Genomic DNA, 16,977 nt, shown 5'->3' on the forward strand with positions numbered 1-16,977 from the left:
CCGAATCTTGTGGGAAACAACATACATCACGAATATAATTTGAAAGGAAGTAAGAACTCAAAAATCCAGACGATGACTTCCATGTGTGGCAGCGGAAAGAGTCACACCGTGATGAATTCTGGCAGTTATTACAGGCCTAGTCCTTTTGCTTATCAAGTAAGTTTGCTTATATATGTATATTTTTAAAATAGAGCAAATCATTTAATTTGAAACTTGACTTAAATTAGATAACGGATCTATTTTTTGTATATTCTCAAGGAATATTCAATTGCTGTCTTTTATCAGATTTTAAAGATAGTCTCGATAAATATACGTATATAATAAGAATATCTTATTATTCAATAATGAAAGTGAGATTATAACAAAAAAACCCTTTTCCTGTTTTGTCTACTCTTTTTTGCTGTAAAATACTTTACAAGTTAAGTTGACTTGACTACATCAAAATATTTCTTCAACAAGTCGTTTTTTATTTGTCGAAGAAAAAGAGAATCATAATTATAATATATCGAGTTGTGTGTGTGTGTGTGTGTATTTTATTCTCAATAAAATTTTATTATCACCTTTACAAGATATTCTTTAAATATTATATTAATTGTATTAATATTATATTAATATTATATTAATGTATTAACAAAAGTTATCGAGATTTTAACTTCGAAACGATTATCATTCTTGATATCGGTAGTGACTCTATCAGCTTATACGAGTTGTAAAAAAAATGAAAGTAGTTAACTCAGCAAACTGAGACGCCTATAAAAACGTATACAAGTTTCATTGAAGAATAAAATCATAACAGACAGACAAGATACACGTTTTTTATACGTTTATTTCTAATGACATAATCGTTCACTTTTTGAACGAAACACGTTGTTCTCTCTGTGAATTTAAATATGTTGTTTGCTTACTCTCTAAAACTTTTAGACTGATATTCGTAGTCGATTTTTATATTTAAGACTGTCTTAAGTACAGTATTAAGATGTCATAAACCATTCAGAGGACGGTATTTATAGTCCGTTCTTATTTCAAAGCTATCTTAAATAATGTCATAAATAATACGGCCTTCTGATTGGTTCACGATTTCTTAAGGTTGTACTTAAGACGGTCTTGAATATAAGATCTGACTATGAATACCGGTCTTAAACCGGAAATTACAAAATTTAATGCTACACTTATAATCATCTAATTTTATATTTTATTTTATACTCTCTAAATTCTTTGGAGTGCAATTTTATTTTGAGTCTTGAAATAAGAACAGACTATAAATACCGTTCTAAGATGCAAAATCTATATAATAAAATTAATCTATAAAAATTAAGAAAATTGCAATTCAGTGAAGCTTATTACATATTAAAAATGATTTTTACTGTGTGTGAACATTTTTTTAACGAATGAATAGGAAAGAGTAGATCAATTCTTTTATAATTCCTTTATTATATATATATATATATATATATATATATATATATATATAGACTTTACATCATGAAACCTTCACCTTGCCTGCATTATATAATTTTATTCAGAGACACGGTCATGTCTCAGGTTCACGCGCAATGGCGAGACAGACCGTGTATCTTTACGCAAAACAGCAAACTTCAATTATGGCATCCAATAAGGGGGGGATATTCCTCGCACTTACATTTATTCTTGCTCCTTACTTGTTTTTGTTATCTTTCCTTTTATATCTTCTTTTTATTCACTTAATAGGAAATTAAAGTTTTTTAATCATTATCAAGAAAAGTACACCTGTGAGCCCTTTTTTGTATTTCTTAACGAGTCCGTATATCGTTACATTTATCGTTACTCAGTTTCTTCCAGTAAAAGAAGCTATGCAACAATAAATATAACGACACCGACTGAAATAAGAACACGCGGCAAAATCAGCAAATGTATATATAATTACATTTTTACACACACGCACATACAATTATTTTAAGAAACATGGAGTTGATGAATTCTACGAATTTATAATTTCGTGAAACTAATAATCCATTCTATTTTCATATATATTTGAGACGTTCCCTTATAATATTAAATAAAAAAATATTTAGATTTCGACATGTTTTAACTTCATTTACTTATCTTACGAATTATGACGCACACACACAACACACACACACACACACACACACATGCAGAAATTTGCTTAATAATAAGATTTTCAAATTTCGCGAAACTAATAATCCATTCTATTTTTCGAGATGTTTTCTTATAATATTAAATGAAAAATACTTAAATCTTTCAAATTATTAGAAACATATAGGGATTATTTCATATAGTTTTAACAAGTTTTTTTCTTTTTATGTCAAAACCCACATCCCGCACCGTTCGCTTAATTGGCTGTTTAAACCCGATCGCCCGACACGTTCGCAACCCGTACACAATGGTACCGTTATCAAGTCAACGACTGTGAGCGATAATTGCGACGATAGCGATGCACTTTACTCGCGATAAATTGTATTATGTGCGATAACTATCCCTGATGAGATGCACCCTCGCAGCCGAGAAAACTGGAATATGAACTCAAATCTTGTGGCCAGTAACGCTTAACGTATCATTAGAAGAAACGGATCTCTCGCATGTATTGATCGTACGCGTGCACGCAACGTTCGCACTCACGCTAACGATTATGGATAATATTTGAATTGTTCGCGCGCACGTTTAGACGGCTCCGGAACGTCGACTAAATGATAATTAAGTCTCTTCGTTAATGAGCCGCGAGGTGAACTGCGATGAAATATATAAGGAATTACGTGTCCAGACACGCCTTTATTTATCCTCAGAATTACTATAATAGCTGACAGTTAGGTTCAACGTACCTGGAATATGAATGTATGACGATATATAAAAAGTGTCCCATCATAAAGAGAAAATAATTTAATAGCAATCACAATCTTGTAATGAATTGAACGTTGACAAATCTTGACGGTTGAAAACCGTCTTGACTTTAAATTCACAGGAATATTATGGAAGTGTTTTTGACTGATTCTTGAAGACGGAGAATCAATCTTGATTTTATGTCATTATATAATGTAGCTTCGAAGATCCGTATAAATAAGTGACTTAACCTTGGAACTATGGAATACGACGGATGATGATTAGTCTGTCACTTTTCTAATCGAATTATGTAAGTGATTGTAATCTCCAGTATAGGAAAAATTTTTACTGATATGAAATCTCGCGGAAGTATCGCGAAAATATCCATATAATAGAACAAATTATAACTGTATTCTCAGTATTCTCTCTTCAGTAGTCTCTTTCTTTCTCTGTGTATTCTTGAGAACTTGACTTGGTAAATTTAAACGCGGGAACAACATTGCCAGTAACGTTTATGAAATACTAATGAGCGATTATATAAAATAATCCAATGATATGTATCCACAAAACAAACGAAGGAAGTTCCCATATATATACTTCTGCTTTAGATATCATCGTATTTCCTCCAGCAAAGCTCGCGTGAAGTTTAAGCTTTCGGTAAGAAAATTCTTGCGTGAATTAAGAACACAGCGATTCAACTCGTTGTCCATTGTATTGTTGAAAATATACATATTTGCATATCGTAAGGATCTTGCGAGAACGTAATCACAAAAATAATCATACTGACAATAAATCTTTCCAACTGATTTACCGACGCCCATACATATTCGATCGATTCCTGTTGCGAGGATCTCTCCGAGTCTATTTAAGATAATACAAAATATCTGCGGAATATTCTCAACTTCTTACGCGATATGTAATCGACACATTTTTAAATAATCCAATCGTGATTATTTGTGAATGAAATTATATTTTGACTTGAGTCGTCTGATCACAGATAACGTAATGCGACTTCGCAAGGTCCGGCCCTGGACAGGCGTTACGATCTGTGTGTACCAGTTCCAGGTATACACACGTTCCTAGGGACCCTTATTAAACCAGACAAGGACGAGAGTTGCGGGAGCGTCCTTGAAGGATCTTTGCACTCGGCAAAGTTGCTCATACTCGCATCTTCTCGCATCTTCTCGCGTTTTCTTCGTGCTGCCCCTACGAAGGCCGCGCATTGACTTCGTCCAGGTCATGGTACGCACACGGACAATTGCGTATACCAGCACCTTCCTCAAACTATTATTTACGGATCGAGGTCAAATTTCTTAAACGTCCTCAAATATTAGACCTCGTGTTCTGGGCTATACTGTTACTAGAAATTTTCACAATGTGTTTGCTATCTTCTTCATACCGTAGCAATCCATGAGCCTTGTTTCTATCATTCTCCATCGTTCTTTAATTAACTGAATTCTTGACGAACAGTCTTGGTTGACAGTTAGCAGCCTGAGTGTCATTTGAAATGTTATTTATATAGTTATAAAATTTTCATAAGGCGGCGGAGGTAACAGCCTTTTCAAGAATCGCATAGCTGTTACCACGCTTTGTGATCCACATAGTTGGATATGCTCGGCAACGCTACTTAAGTGCCGCCGAGGATTATTCTTACGGCCTGCATCTTTGAAGAATATGAGAGGAAATGGTAAAAAAAGATGAAAGGATACACTAAAAAGATAAAAGATACGCTAAAGTGATAAAAGATACACTAAAAAGATAAAGGAAAGATGAAAACATTAAAAAGAATATCGCAGATATAATTCGGGCTAATAGTTTTCTCTCTGATATTTAAATTTGAGATTGTTTTTTTCATATATTTGAAAAATTAAGAGAAATACCTGTAGAAATATTTTTTTTACAAGCATTAATTAAAAAAAGAAATAAGAAACTTAAAATAATTACAATATATAATATATAATTATCAAATATTATTCTCGTTTGTGACAGTACCTTCTGAAAGAAAGTGATCGTTGATCAAGTAGTGAAATGATAATAAAATCAATATGACTTTAAAGTAAGATTGTATACTGTTAGCAAAATGACATGTCATCATATGCATGCGCTGATTTGCTTATATTTTCATGGATCATCAATACAATATCTTAAAAATTAAATACAAATTACTAAGTAAATTTATTTCTGCAATTTATTTTTACAACTTTCACAAAATATTGATTTAAGAAAAAATAAATTATGCACCGCGAATTTTTTATGAGTGTAATTGCAAATCATAAGAAAAATATAAATAAGTAACATGCAATAAATTAAAACTATATCGCGCTTCATATTATCTACGCTACCGTGGATTGATAATATCATCATCGCGATAATAACGACAAATCTGAAATAATTGCAAATCAGTTTAACGCTTATTTTAATTCAAAAAGTAAAGATAAATGGATACACTAAAAACATAAAGGAATACAAAAAAAGATGAAAGGATACATTAGAAAGAATATCGCAGATATAATTAGAACAATTTTCTCTCTGATGACATGAACATGTTGTATTTTAAGATTGCTTTTTAATAAAATATCAGTAATTTTTTAGTATAAATATTGAATAAAATTATCTTTTTTATTTTCATAAATAATTCGAACAATAATATAATACAACATGCGCAAAGAACTGTATGTAACAAAGAAATAAAAGATAAACATCACGGAATATTTTTTATGAAATCGTGACAATCTATAAGTTTCTAACGGTTCCTTCTTTATATCTGGACATCGCTTCGATACGGTCGATTTCATCGGTGCATTCGAGATTCCACCTGTTTGAACAAGATGCGAGGACGCGTATAAAATGTATGTCTTGCACTAATAATTTGACGACGAACGCAAACGGAATCTAATATCGTCATAAACATTTCGAAATTCTAAGCCAAACATTTTCCGAGATTCTTGTTAATAAGAAACTTATCGCTGCAACCTAAAATTGTTTTTAGATATTTCTTGCTGTAATATAAATCTCTCTCTCTCTCTTTCTCTCTCTCTCTCTCACGTTCTCCATTAAAATAATATAAACATTGAAAACGTTAAATATAAATACTTTTACTATTAATTCGCACCTTCGTAGGTGAGATAAAGGATCACAAGCATATGTTTTAGATAATCTTAAATTAATTAACACTTAAAATCCACTACAAATTAAGATTTTTGGAAGTCGACATATCCAATCTTGACCTAGATATTTATTATTTTATATCTAATAACTTTTTTTCCTTATTAGCTGGTTAAAACTTTGTAATGTTTATCGGAAGCAACCGGAAACATCGGAAATATCGGATCGGAATATTAGATCTTACGAGGAACCACTTAACCGTTTCGACTTTTACGAAAGCAGCCATGCTTGAAAATGCCGACAACACTTGCGTATGGCACATTTACCGCTAGACGAAATATTATGAATTTTCTACGCAATCCCATCCGACAAGTCGAGCAAAGCTGAACGTGTTATTTCCATCTCGACACTTTGAAAATTTCTTCTTATCCATGCATTCCGTGCCGCCGGTGGTACCGTTAACAGGATTACTGTACACGTTTATATTTATAGCATATATATATATATATATTATTCAGCGATAAGTCGCGTGCCACCTGTCTCGCTTCGCTACGAATGTATACCAGATGAAAATAAAGGACATTAAGAAATTATACCTCTTACAAAAAAATAAGAAAAAATATTGTGCACACGCATTTATCGGAAAACGTATTATATGAGAAGATACCATTATATAATATATAATATGTTTCGTTATGCAATTGTAATAATAAATTGAGAAATTTGTAAAATTTTATATTTTAAATTATCTTATATTATATTTTAAATCAAGATTTAAAAACATGTTTAATCATTGAGAAACAATCAATAGATAAAAAATAATATTAAGATTAATGATCCTCGTTACAGAATGACTATTATTTGTCATCAAGATCACCTTGGTCCAAGACATCAGTAACACGAAGAAATGGTAATACTACATGGAGGTTTGGCAGTGCCATGTTAATTATATCAGCTATGTTAGTCTTGGTCGTAGTTCTGGCAATTGCTGGATTAGCTCTGTGGATGGGTGGTATGTTGAATTTATTATCCATTAAGTTGCTTAATTAAACTTTATATAAAAGTTTCGTGTATGTAAAAATTACAAAAGTAGACAAATAAATTTAAAAACTTCTTAAAAAAAAAATGTTTACTTTTTTTCAATTGAATTCAAAGTAAATCAAATAAATTACATAAAACTAATTATTATTAATTAAATGTTTCAGCTTTTCGAACAGATTCTAAAAATGGTGAGTTTTCTATATTCAAATAACACACATAATAATAAATAGCGAAATACCTTCACGTTTCAACCTTACCGTTTCTCGGTTACAGCTATCATTGGATTTTCATGTAGCATCAGAATAATAAGAGGCGAGAGGTATAATCCCATGTTAAAACTTAACACAAGCATGGTCTTCCGAGAAAAAGAACGAAAATTCAAAAATATTTTTGAGCTTCTATTTAGGAGAAGCGTGCTCGGTTTATCTTACAAACAAACCATGATAGACAAGTTTGAGAATGGGACTTTAAAAGTTTTCTTCAGATTATATCTCGATCGAAGGAAGATACCACGGTCAATCGTAAATATCGAAGACACCATTCAAGACATTATTGCCAAGGAAACATACTCTATATCGTCATTATTCAAAGATATGGAATTAGATCTCACGTCTACATCAGTGAAAAGTGAGTAGCGATAAGTTTAATGAATCAGCTTTAGGTAAAACTGCACAAAAGCATTAAAATTTTAATTATAGATTTCCGTATTTCTGTTACTTATTTTCTCACGTCGATCATTCAGTTTTTCTTGTTTATTCTTTTTTATTTTTACTTTTCATTTAAATTCTTCTTATTTTCGTTATTAAAACTTTTCTTTATTTTATATTTTTTTGTTTCACAAACATGTTTCACTCTTCCTCTTACACATTATATTTTGCACAATTAACATAATTCATTTTCATTAACATAATTTATTTGTTCTTGAACAAATAAATGAAGATCAAATAAAGTCAGTTTCGAATAAAAATTCTTTGTAAAAATTCTTCGTAAAAATTCCAGGAATAAATCAAGAAAATATCGTGAACCAAAAACAAGGGCAGCAGAAACATACTATGATTACTAAAAATGGTTTATTACGACCAAATAGAAATAGCAGCTTAATTATGAGTTCAAAATCAAAAACAAAACCAACCAAAATCGACAGCGAGCCGAATATAGACTTCAACAACATTCCAACTATTCAGGGTACCTATAGAGCAACGAAAATTAATATTACCGCAGAAAATTCAACTAAAGGAATATCCGAGCCGATAATAGATAACAAAGGATTAGCTACTACTAGGAGAACGCCATTGCAAAAACACACCACGACATCAGAAAAAGTACTCAATCGCGTAGAATCTTCGCCAACTGACGAACCTTCGACATTGTTCACAAAATCCACCACAGCTATGATCAATAAAGATAAATTAAACGAAAAATATGAGAATGAAATGAAAACTACGTCTTCAGGAACCACAACCGTTCGTAACAATTTGAATATTTTCAAAGATTTTCTCAACCCAAATTTTGAGAATAATTCGCCATGGAAACCGATCGTGCCAGGATATGTAAACACAGAATTCAAGTTGTTACCTAATGATGATGTCAGAAAGACCAGTTATACAGAGTCGACCACACGGACAGCCATTTCGAGGACGAGTGATTTTCATGATAATGTAAAAATGCCTAATGATGGAACTAGCACAACATCAACGGTGCCAAAGTTACCGTTAGGTTCTGTTAATTTTCGTGATGTATCCGAGATAAATACCTTCGATATCGACAACACCGATTTTCCGCGGGATCGAATCGATCCAGGTCTAACTAAATCAAACAATGAGAAACTGGATATTGAAGTCGCCGGTCAGCTGCCTTCGGAAATGTACAGTGTCAAATTAAAAGCTTCATCATATGATGGCAATGAAAGAGCAACTTCTCTCTCTCTCTCTAACTCTGAGAGCTCGATAACTCGCGGAGTCCCCGAAAATATTTCAATACAAAATAATACCTTTCAAGAAAAACATAAAGATTCAAACGGTACTCGAAAAGCAGAAACAAAGTTTGATAATTCAACATCGTCGATAGAACCTAACGAGAAAATTATGAACGACTCGCTTACGAGCGGTGTTGGTGTAGCGGAACCTGTACTAGACGCGGAAATCGAATTAGAAGCGAAGAATCGATACAAAGGAAGCAGTATTCTGGCGCTGACCACAGATGAAGACATGTTGCGGAATAGGAAGGTTAATATTAATCAGCAACCGATTTATACGAGTTACAATACTCCTGATTTAAATGGTGGTAGTCTCGGATCCAGCTTGATTGAGAATCCAGCAACAACGAAACCTTTTAGACACACGATACCCGTCGACAAAATCACGTCCGTAGTAAATTATAATATCAACGTTCCTTTTGATAACTTGGATCCACCTCTTTCGGATGACACGTCCACTGATGAAAAATTGTTCCAAGACAAACTTCTGACGCCGTTACCACCAAAGAGAATCGTCGAAGTGGAAACTTCTATTGTAGAGCACGACGATACGATAGCTCAGCTAGAAAGTGGACAAATTACGTCGACAGAGCTAAATATCGTAAAAAATGACACTAAATCGTACTTTAGCACAACGGAGAGTTACTCAGAGCCAAAATTGATCGCCAAAGATTCGAGCGGTAAGAGAGGCGTATCGAGAAATTCAACCTTCATCGAAATCGATACTGTCAAGCATACGCCTGGTGAATCGGAAGAAAACTGGGAGTCACAAAACGCGGACGAAGTGACAGTCAACAATGATGAATTACAAAAAAAAAAGATTTATAACGAGACTTTAAAAGCCTATGTAGTAGAAAATCTCGTGACGTTGGCGCCTATCAAGAGCAACACGGGAATTGGTAGACCAGTGCGATCAAAACCAAAGATCGACTTTCCTGATACGACTCTTTTGGAGCAATTATTCGGAGTGCGCGATTACATGCACGACAGAGACACAACGAATACACACGAAGCCACATCTGAAGCTATCTCCTCGCATAAGATCCGGAACTCTACAAAGTCCGATGAGAAGAACTCAAATCATAAAAGCACTATAGTGGAACAGATAGTCGAAGTCGTGACTTCCATCAGCACCAGAGTGTCGTCCAACATTAAAAACGATCCAGTCATCTTGAAATTCATCGTCACCAATTCCACCACTAATCCAGTTGTTCATTCGGAGAAATCTTCGACGTCGAACAACGAAACAGATAAAGCATCCGAATCGACTGTCAACGCAACGGAGACGATACTTCCGTTGATCCAGAAACGACCACTTTTATCGGCGGCGAATTTAAGGACGATGCAGACGTCGGACAGAAAAATGTCACTCGAAGAAAATAGAATTCTGTTGGAAAAGCTCAAGCAACTCGCGCAAATCAAAACGAACGACGATCTCGTACAAATTACTAGGAACAATTTAAACTTGAGCGAGATATTGCAATCTCAAGACCATGCGCTATCGTTAGATATTGAAGAGCTGAAGAAAATCGCCGATGTTGTGACTGGAAATGAGACTCTAAAGAACGCGAGTTCGGAATTTACATTGAGTCGGGATGGTCTGGAAATATTTACTAAAGTATTAAATAAGGAAGAGGACGAGACATACGAGACACATACAGTACCAACAATCCAAAAACTCAACAAAACTAATATAGGCGAGTGAAAAAGTATTAGTTCGCAGAGCTTGGGTAGCTTTTGTAGTTTCTTTATTACAGTCATATTGAATTACACTAAAAATTAAATTTTATTCTTGCTGCATAAATTTTTTCACGTACCATCATATTTAATGATATTAATTTGTAAAATATATTTTTTCTTTTTTTCCATTATCCTATATTAATAAGTGCTTGGATATTTGTATGTTCAGTAAAAGTAGACCTTATGACAGTTGATAAAACTTTACAACTATTTATATTAATTCATAAATTAAAAAGGAAATGTATAAACCGAAAATTCTTAATTCAGTATATTATATTATTTCATCAATATTTCGTCAAAAATATAATAACATCATCCAAAAAGTTCATGTATTTCAATATATTATCTACTTATAATAAACGTACCATATTTTCGCAGATAGTTGCGTTGGCTTCCTTTGTGGAGATGGGAAATGCTTAGACTCCAGTGCGATTTGTAACATGCTAGTAGAATGTCCAGACGCGGAGGACGAAGCTAATTGCACGTGCGCTGATTTCCTCAAAACACAACTATTGTATCAGAAGATTTGCGACGGTATCGCCGATTGTTGGGATTATTCAGACGAAAGCAATTGCGGTATTTAATTCGGATTGTCAGGATAATTTAATTAATTAAATTTCAATTAGCTCCAATTAACTTTCAAGTCACTAAACTTTCAGTCACCTAAAAATCTTCTCACATCTCTTTTCTTACTCGTTTAATTTTATTTTACAGATTGGTGCGAGAAAGATCAATTCGTATGCGGTAACAGCAAATCCTGTGTTGATACAGATAAAGTATGCAACGGTTTTAGCGATTGTCCCGGCGGCGAAGATGAAAAGAAATGTACCGCTTTAATAGATAACACACACGAGGAAAACATAGCTGAATCACGAATTGATCTTGTCTTGATGAAAAACTTATCAAAAAATAATTCCGAGATGATCAAACGTATCGATCAAGTAATCGAGAGAGACAGAGAATCTTCTATTACAGAGAGAGATACAACCACTCTATATATAGATAATTTACAATCTGAAAGATTAATAAACGACAAGAATGACCTATCTTCGAAATTAATCAATCAGGAATTGGCTCGGAATAGAGATGTGGAGGAGAGTAACATCGAAGTTGTAGTTTCCAGTAGAGAAACATCTTCGAACGTTTTAAGGAACGGTTTGATTCCGGAGAATAATTTGCATATCAAAGATAACAGAACCTTTCCAGTAGTAAAAGTTTATAACAATAATGAGATCGATAATTACAACAATAAAGGAATACTTAGCATACGAAAAAATGGTAAATGGGGAAAACTTTGTTTTATCGATACGAATAGTCTCACACAAGAGCAGCACGCGCGTCAAGTTACGTGGTCCATCGAGGATCTTGCCAAGGCTGCGTGCAAGGCTATTACGTATCAGTAAGTATCACATCACCGTTAAAATCTCGATTAACAGAAATTTCTTTACAAAGTCATTTCTATAACAAAGTCAAATTTCTATACATTTTTTTCTATATCAAATTTTTTTATACTGAAAGCCCTTTGTTTGTTTGCAGAGATTATGAAATGGTGGAAAAAGTGCTAGATCAAAACCCGCCATCGAACCAATTTTACTACACTTTGTCGTATGATAAATCAGATCTTTCGGATAGAACAGCTTTGTCTTTCAAATCATCTCAGTGCCCGAACGGCGAGGTTCTTAAAATAAGATGCAAAAATTTCGAATGCGGAATAAGAACTCAGGTGGCATCAACCGCAAGGTAATGTCTTCATAAAATATTGCTGCATTAATTCCGTCGGACATGAAGCTCGGAATTAAACATTTTAAAGCAAATTATTATTTTCTTTTCGTCGTTTTCAGGATTGTCGGCGGTGCTAGCAGTTCCGTGGGCAATTGGCCGTGGCAAGTAGCTTTATACAAGGATGGAAATTACCAATGCGGTGGTGCTTTAATCAATGAGAGATGGGTTATCAGTGCTGGGCACTGCTTTTATCAGTAAGTTGAAAGATGATAATTTTTTGTATATAACTTCAATACAAGATTTTAATTGAAATACTTTTTTTTTGCCTTATAGCGCACAGAATAACTATTGGGTTGCAAGAATCGGTGCAACTCGTAGAGGAAGTTTCCGAAGTCCACACGAGCAACTCTTACGGGTGGATTATATATCACTACATCCAGATTATGTTGATCACGTATTTCTCAATGATATAGCTGTAATAAGACTCGAACGAGCGGTTAGTTTCAGCGACTATATACGACCAGTATGCCTCCCGAAAACACCGGTCCTCACTGGGACTGTATGCGTGGTCACTGGATGGGGTCAGTTATATGAAATCGGCAGGGTGTTTCGTAAGTAGAATAAATTCATCACTGACAAAGGTGATCGTAATCTTACAATAAAAAGGTTTCATGTAATATAAATCCTGTTACTTACATTTAACAGCTGATACATTGCAAGAAGTACAAATTCCAGTCATGTCGACAGAAGATTGTCGAAGGAAGACTCTATTCTTGCCGCTATATAGGATTACAAATGGAATGCTCTGCGCAGGGTTGGAAAATGGTGGCAAAGACGCCTGTCTTGGAGATAGTGGTGGTCCTTTGGTATGCTTATCACCATTTGAAAATCGTTACGTACTACAAGGTATGAAATTGAATATTTAATAAATAAATTTCTCTATCCCTTCATCTAAATATAAATATTTTTTTCTGACAGGAATCACTTCTAATGGCTACGGCTGCGGTAGGCGAGAACGACCGGGCGTCTATACAAAAATTTATTCCTATATGTCATACATCGATTATGTCATCACACAGAAAGATATCCAACCATCTGCAGTAGAATTCTGCAAAGGTCACAGATGTCCTCTCGGAGAGTGTTTACCCAAATCACGTGTCTGTAATGGATTTTTAGAATGTTCCGATGGCAGCGACGAACGAGATTGTTCCACAATCTCGCGATAATACAAGACTGATATGTCAATATGATAATGTAAACGCGATTTATATTTATATAAGTAAACATTAGTGCAGTCCGATGAATAGATATAGTCTCATTGAGGGAAAGCTAACGCAATTGTATATAAGTTATACGTAAAGATAAATCGCATCAACGTCTTATTAAAGGCAGTACATATAAGTGTATTTTTACTTTCTCAAATCATACAAACAATTTTATGGTACTATAATTATCTTTCTATATACGAAGATGTGGTAATATCAATCTGAAGACAATGCGAGTTTGATATTAATTCATGCAAGTATCTACAACGTGCAATTAAATAAAATTTGCTTAAAAAGAATGGATCATAAACGGCACCGTTTAAGACGTAAAAGCGAATTACAAAAGGAAATGTGATAGAACATTCCACGTTCTTTTATAGCATAGAAATAGAATTAAAGTACATTATAAGCAGCAAAACTCAATAGACTGTTGCGAAATTTTAGAGATTCTATAGTTATATCTTTAAAAGAAGGATTCTTTTACTTCTAAACTAATTGTGTATATATTGAGAAAAAGTAGAAAAAAACTTTGCGATTATTTATTTAGAACGTTGCAAATCTCTCTCGATGTTATTAATGGTCAGTTATTTCAGTATACAGATCTTTATAGATATATTATTTTATGTGATAATGATATTCACGTAGAAATTAACTTGATTTGTATTAATTCTACTTTTAGACAAGTATTTTAAATTGTGCTATTGGCAAGATCTGATCAAATAAAAAGTCTAGTCTATAATGTAAAAAGACACGGCTTATCTTCACAGTAATGTGTACATATATTACGAAATTATTATAAAATTTATAATTAATGTGAAGTTTACAAGAAAAAATGGCAAATATATTCTTTTTGTAAAATTCATGTTCTTTTCATTGTGTCTTCAATTTTTAGTTGGATAATTAAAAGGTAATTATGCAATATAATGATACAAAGAATGATATACAACTTCACTTTATTAGTCAGATTTTCATCACCAAAAATCATTTCCACGAAAAATATTAAATATATCGTACATATTAACGTTTAAATAAAAGCTTTCGTAAATAATTTTACAATACTGTTATCAGATTAAAAATAGATGAAATAATTATGTATTTTATTATAAATTGTGCGATATGAACAAACAATAATTGCTAATGATGTCGCTATTTTGTTCATTACAAATGTCATTTAGTACTTTACTTAAGTAATTTTATCTTACTCAAATAATATTAGTATTAACGTACTCTCGTTAAATGTCACACTGTTAGATTTCTATTTCAGTTCTTGATTATTGATATCTCATTTGTAAATATTGTTATAATACTGAACTCGACAGAGTAAAAGTGTAGAGGCAAAATATATCGAACTATTGATGATGGCATCCGACACCATTTAGGAGTAATGCTCAGAGGCCTAGTATCTGGTTCCTGCTGATAGCTGTACATGTACAATGTTCATTTCATCCGGCATACCAGAAAGTTCTGTGCAGCGACAGGTTTGAGCAAAACTTCTCATACGATAAAAAATGGTGTAAATGTATAAAAGAGCGACTCGAAGACGATAAAACTTTTGTTCATACTATGTTTAACATCATTTGTTATGTCTTCTTTCATTTTTAATTTTAAAATATATAAATATATAATACCTATACTACAGAAAAAGAAATCCCGTAATAATCCACAAACTCCACTAGATATATTACAACCATTAAAGGAGTTCAGCATTTTGCAAAAGTAGATTATCTTGAGATTCAAGATATTCAATGATTCAATACAATTAAATACGTTAGCCTGATATTATAAGGATCCTCAAACAGCAAAAAATTTCTCAAACAATTTAATAATACGTCGTTACTGTTAATTACCGAATGCATTTCGTCGATGTGTACAACTTATTATGTTCAGGAACGTAGTGTTTTATATATATATGTATATATATATGTATATATGATCGAAGCCAATCCATTAGACATAAGCGAGATATACAATACTAAATCTGATATTTTCTTTAATTCTGCACATTATTTGCAGAAGATAATAAATAATATTATTAATAAATTGATAATATCTTTGACGATCATACCTTTAATTATATTGTTAAGAAGATGCATAGGCTGTGCCTATAAATAAATTCTTCACTTTTAACCAAGAGAATCAACAGCCATGGTATTAAGACCATTCTTGCTAATAGTAGTCTTAAATTGCTCCGGTACTGGATATTCGCTCTGTAATGTAATATATTTACATAGAATTATAAAAATTATAAAACTATAAATTATAAGCTAACTTACATAATCTCCATTGGCTTTGGGCACCATGACGTTCATTTCACTAGATTTGCTGGTGATGAGTTCAACACCCAGGGAATCCGTACTTAAATACATTTGACAACCGTCCGTTTTGTCAATAGAAATTGTAGGTACTTTTCCAAGTACCTGTAATAAATATATAAAAAAGATATAATTATTAACATATGTTATTAACATATTAGGCTAAAACTCGAATCAGTACGCGCAGTAATTGGCAATATATTCAGAGCACATTTCGATAACAATTGCCAGTGCGTAAGTGTTCGGCCTTGCAAACCATGCCGAACATGTATCGGTAGTGGAAGATATAGGAGCCTGACAGTCCTCCGAATTTCACACGCATAATTTCATTTGCATTAAAATATCATTTCAACAATCATTGCGTACATAAAAATGCCGTGGAAAGTTGGTAAGAACATTTTTTTTTATTTTTAACGCTATGCTATAAATAAAACAGAAATAGTGTATGTCAAAATATTTATTTATTTTGCAAAAAATTCGAACGAATGGAAATGTTTTAGGTGGAAATTTCGAAACTGTGGCGGTAACATGTGAGACAAATTGGAAAGACTGTGTAATTGGGGTGGCAAATTATTTTTGGAGCGAGGTTGTATCTGATGTTGTAGATTATTTAGCAAAAGAGGGAATTATATGGGTATGCAATTATGTATACACTTCACGGATTATTACTAATCGCTTTTAAAGTTTTTATTTTTGTTTTTGTTTAGGATTTATATTACAAATTAAATATTTTAAATCTACAAATTATTTTTGTTCTAGTTTCATAAAATTAAGAATATTTTTCTGGTTAAGTTATTATTAGGTTTAAAAAAATCTTTGATTGTACTTTATTGTCTAATATTTGAAGGTTTTAGCGATAGCCATCACTTCCACGATACTTATCCGTATAAAATATTGCAAAAATATCCACACGAAACATGCTGTGCTCAATAAACAAATACTAAATAAAATCGGATATAAAATTCAAGATCTGGAATTGAAAATCAATATTTTAACGTAC

General features: G+C 32.8%; 2 protein-coding genes across 6 annotated transcripts in view; one reads left to right on the forward strand and one right to left on the reverse strand.

Annotated features, from left to right (window-relative positions):
- Window positions 1–14,302, forward strand: LOC105153434 (uncharacterized). The gene is made up of 12 exons (XM_087409265.1): window positions 1–156; window positions 6,772–6,934; window positions 7,128–7,151; window positions 7,237–7,590; window positions 7,963–10,639; window positions 11,061–11,254; window positions 11,393–12,077; window positions 12,215–12,418; window positions 12,520–12,654; window positions 12,734–13,011; window positions 13,106–13,306; window positions 13,379–14,302. Exons 1-12 carry the CDS (start codon window positions 73–75, stop codon window positions 13,624–13,626), a joined length of 5,247 nt encoding a protein of 1,748 aa, XP_087265391.1. The 5' UTR covers window positions 1–72; the 3' UTR covers window positions 13,627–14,302.
- Window positions 4,992–16,977, reverse strand: part of capt (adenylyl cyclase-associated protein 1) — a 27,691-nt gene continuing 15,705 nt past the window's right edge. For 4 of the 5 annotated variants that reach the window (XM_011068274.2, XM_087409261.1, XM_087409262.1 and 1 more), the window contains 2 exons: window positions 15,939–16,082; window positions 14,602–15,872 (listed from right to left, as the gene is read on the reverse strand). In XM_011068274.2, coding sequence (XP_011066576.1) covers window positions 15,789–15,872; window positions 15,939–16,082 — 228 coding nt within the window. In that variant the 3' untranslated portion in view covers window positions 14,602–15,788. Of the gene's footprint in view, window positions 5,633–14,601; window positions 15,873–15,938; window positions 16,083–16,977 lie in introns of those variants that run through there. The other variant, XR_015546100.1, reaches the window with a different exon arrangement.

This window comes from Acromyrmex echinatior, chromosome 9 (assembly GCF_024713525.1).
Source record: "Acromyrmex echinatior isolate Ae372 chromosome 9, ASM2471352v2, whole genome shotgun sequence".
Lineage (NCBI taxonomy): Eukaryota > Metazoa > Arthropoda > Insecta > Hymenoptera > Formicidae > Acromyrmex > Acromyrmex echinatior.

Coding starts and splice junctions, on each gene's coding strand:
- LOC105153434 (XM_087409265.1), top strand. CDS start 73: ATGACTTCCATGTGTGGCAGCGGAAAGAGTCACACCGTGATGAATTCT. Junction 6,935..7,127: donor ATTAGCTCTGTGGATGGGTG/GTATGTTGAATT, acceptor TAAATGTTTCAG/CTTTTCGAACAGATTCTAAA. Junction 12,655..12,733: donor GCTGGGCACTGCTTTTATCA/GTAAGTTGAAAG, acceptor TTTGCCTTATAG/CGCACAGAATAACTATTGGG.